Raw genomic sequence first — 1,431 nt, forward strand, 5'->3', positions numbered from 1 at the left:
GAGCTGTGGTGGGACGGACCCAGCCTCCAGCCTTGCTTTCAGACGTCCGATCCTAGAAGGGGTCGTGGCCGCCTTTCACCGTCTGGCCAAGACGCAAGGAGCTTTTGTTTCGAAAAGAATCCAAACAGCCTCTCTGTTTCCCCATCACACGAGCCGAAAAAGACTAGAGCGAGGGCTAGATGATCTTGAAGGCTCTTTGGGTCATACCTTGCCTTCCCTGCCTCCTCCCCATTCAGAAGTTGCGAGCTTTCAACAGGGAAGTAGCGCGGCAGCCATGGCTGCGAGCTGCTTGGGCTAGGGAAGCGGCTCCTGCCGCTTATGTAACTTTGTTTCAGGAACCCCTGTTCCCTGCTCTGCAATGGCAGTAGTGGCCCAGCCTTTGAAGAAGAGTTTGGGAAGGTTAACTTTATTCTCGTGGTGTAGTTGGGGCTACACTTTTTCCTGCCCTACACATACTGGCAACGAGTATCTTCCAGTTTGACTCGCCTGAACTTAGCAATTGTTGGTACATCCCAATAGTAGCAAAAATGGGATGTTGGACAGAAGATCTTTTTTCCAGTCATCACATCTTGAGGGAATGGGGTGGCAAAATACGTACTACCAAACCAAAAACCAAACTCACTGCTGTCCAATCGATTTGACTTGTAGTTATCCCTCCTTGGATTTACGAGATACTACCACCCACCCCTAAAAAATTATTTAAGCATATGATAAGTTGCCATGACTACTATATGGCCACTACTCTCCTTAGTCGCATGCACTTCCTATCCCACAAGCCTTAGCTAGAGTCACTGACAAAGTTAGGTAGTGAGTTGGTAGGAAGATTTTCTCTGGGCCCCCTTCCCTCTGTGAGTGACTATAGGCCATGATGCATCTAGGGATCAGGTAGTCAGAGACACATAGGATATTAAAGTTGGAAGCATGCTTAGGACTAATTTTGCTCAACTCACACTCGGCAAATGAGATGAGCCCTACTACTCTAAGAAGCTTTTATTGGGGTATTCACTTTTCTGAAGAGGGAATTTTCTGTTTTTCAGGATATTGGTTTGCAGGATGGAGTCCCTTTGGTAAGAGTAAAAACTCACAAAAAGTTAAGATTTTTTGAGTCTCTCGGTAGGGATAGAAGTAAAAACACCAGGCTATCTCAAATGCAAGCTTAAAGACCAATGTGGTTAAATTGATGTGTGCTGTATCACAGAGGTAAGAGGGAAAGCCCCTGCTATTCCCTCTCTTCCCATGTTAACTCTTGGGTATATGCACATCTACAACAAAATAAACACTCCTAAATGTTTAGGAGCTCTGGTAGTATAGTGCCTAAGGCACTTGACTGCTAACTAGAAGGCTGGTGGTTCAAACCCACCAGCCACTCCTCGGAAGGAAGGTTGGGCAGTCCTACTTCCGTAGTGATACTGCCTCGGAAACCCAAGGAGG

The 1,431-nt window shown here is 46.6% G+C and overlaps 1 protein-coding gene across 1 annotated transcript in view; it reads left to right on the forward strand.

Moving 5' to 3' along the window:
• ZBTB14 (zinc finger and BTB domain containing 14) overlaps positions 1–1,431 on the forward strand; it is a 7,139-nt gene that overhangs the window by 1,007 nt on the left and 4,701 nt on the right. The window contains exon 2 of the mRNA XM_042780225.1: positions 1,038–1,067. Within this exon, the coding sequence (XP_042636159.1) occupies positions 1,038–1,067 (30 nt within the window). The remainder of the gene's footprint in view (positions 1–1,037; positions 1,068–1,431) is intronic.

The sequence above is a fragment of the Orycteropus afer genome, unplaced genomic scaffold, assembly GCF_000298275.1.
Source record: "Orycteropus afer afer isolate SDZICR_OR568_19922 unplaced genomic scaffold, OryAfe1.0 scaffold00028, whole genome shotgun sequence".
Lineage (NCBI taxonomy): Eukaryota > Metazoa > Chordata > Mammalia > Tubulidentata > Orycteropodidae > Orycteropus > Orycteropus afer.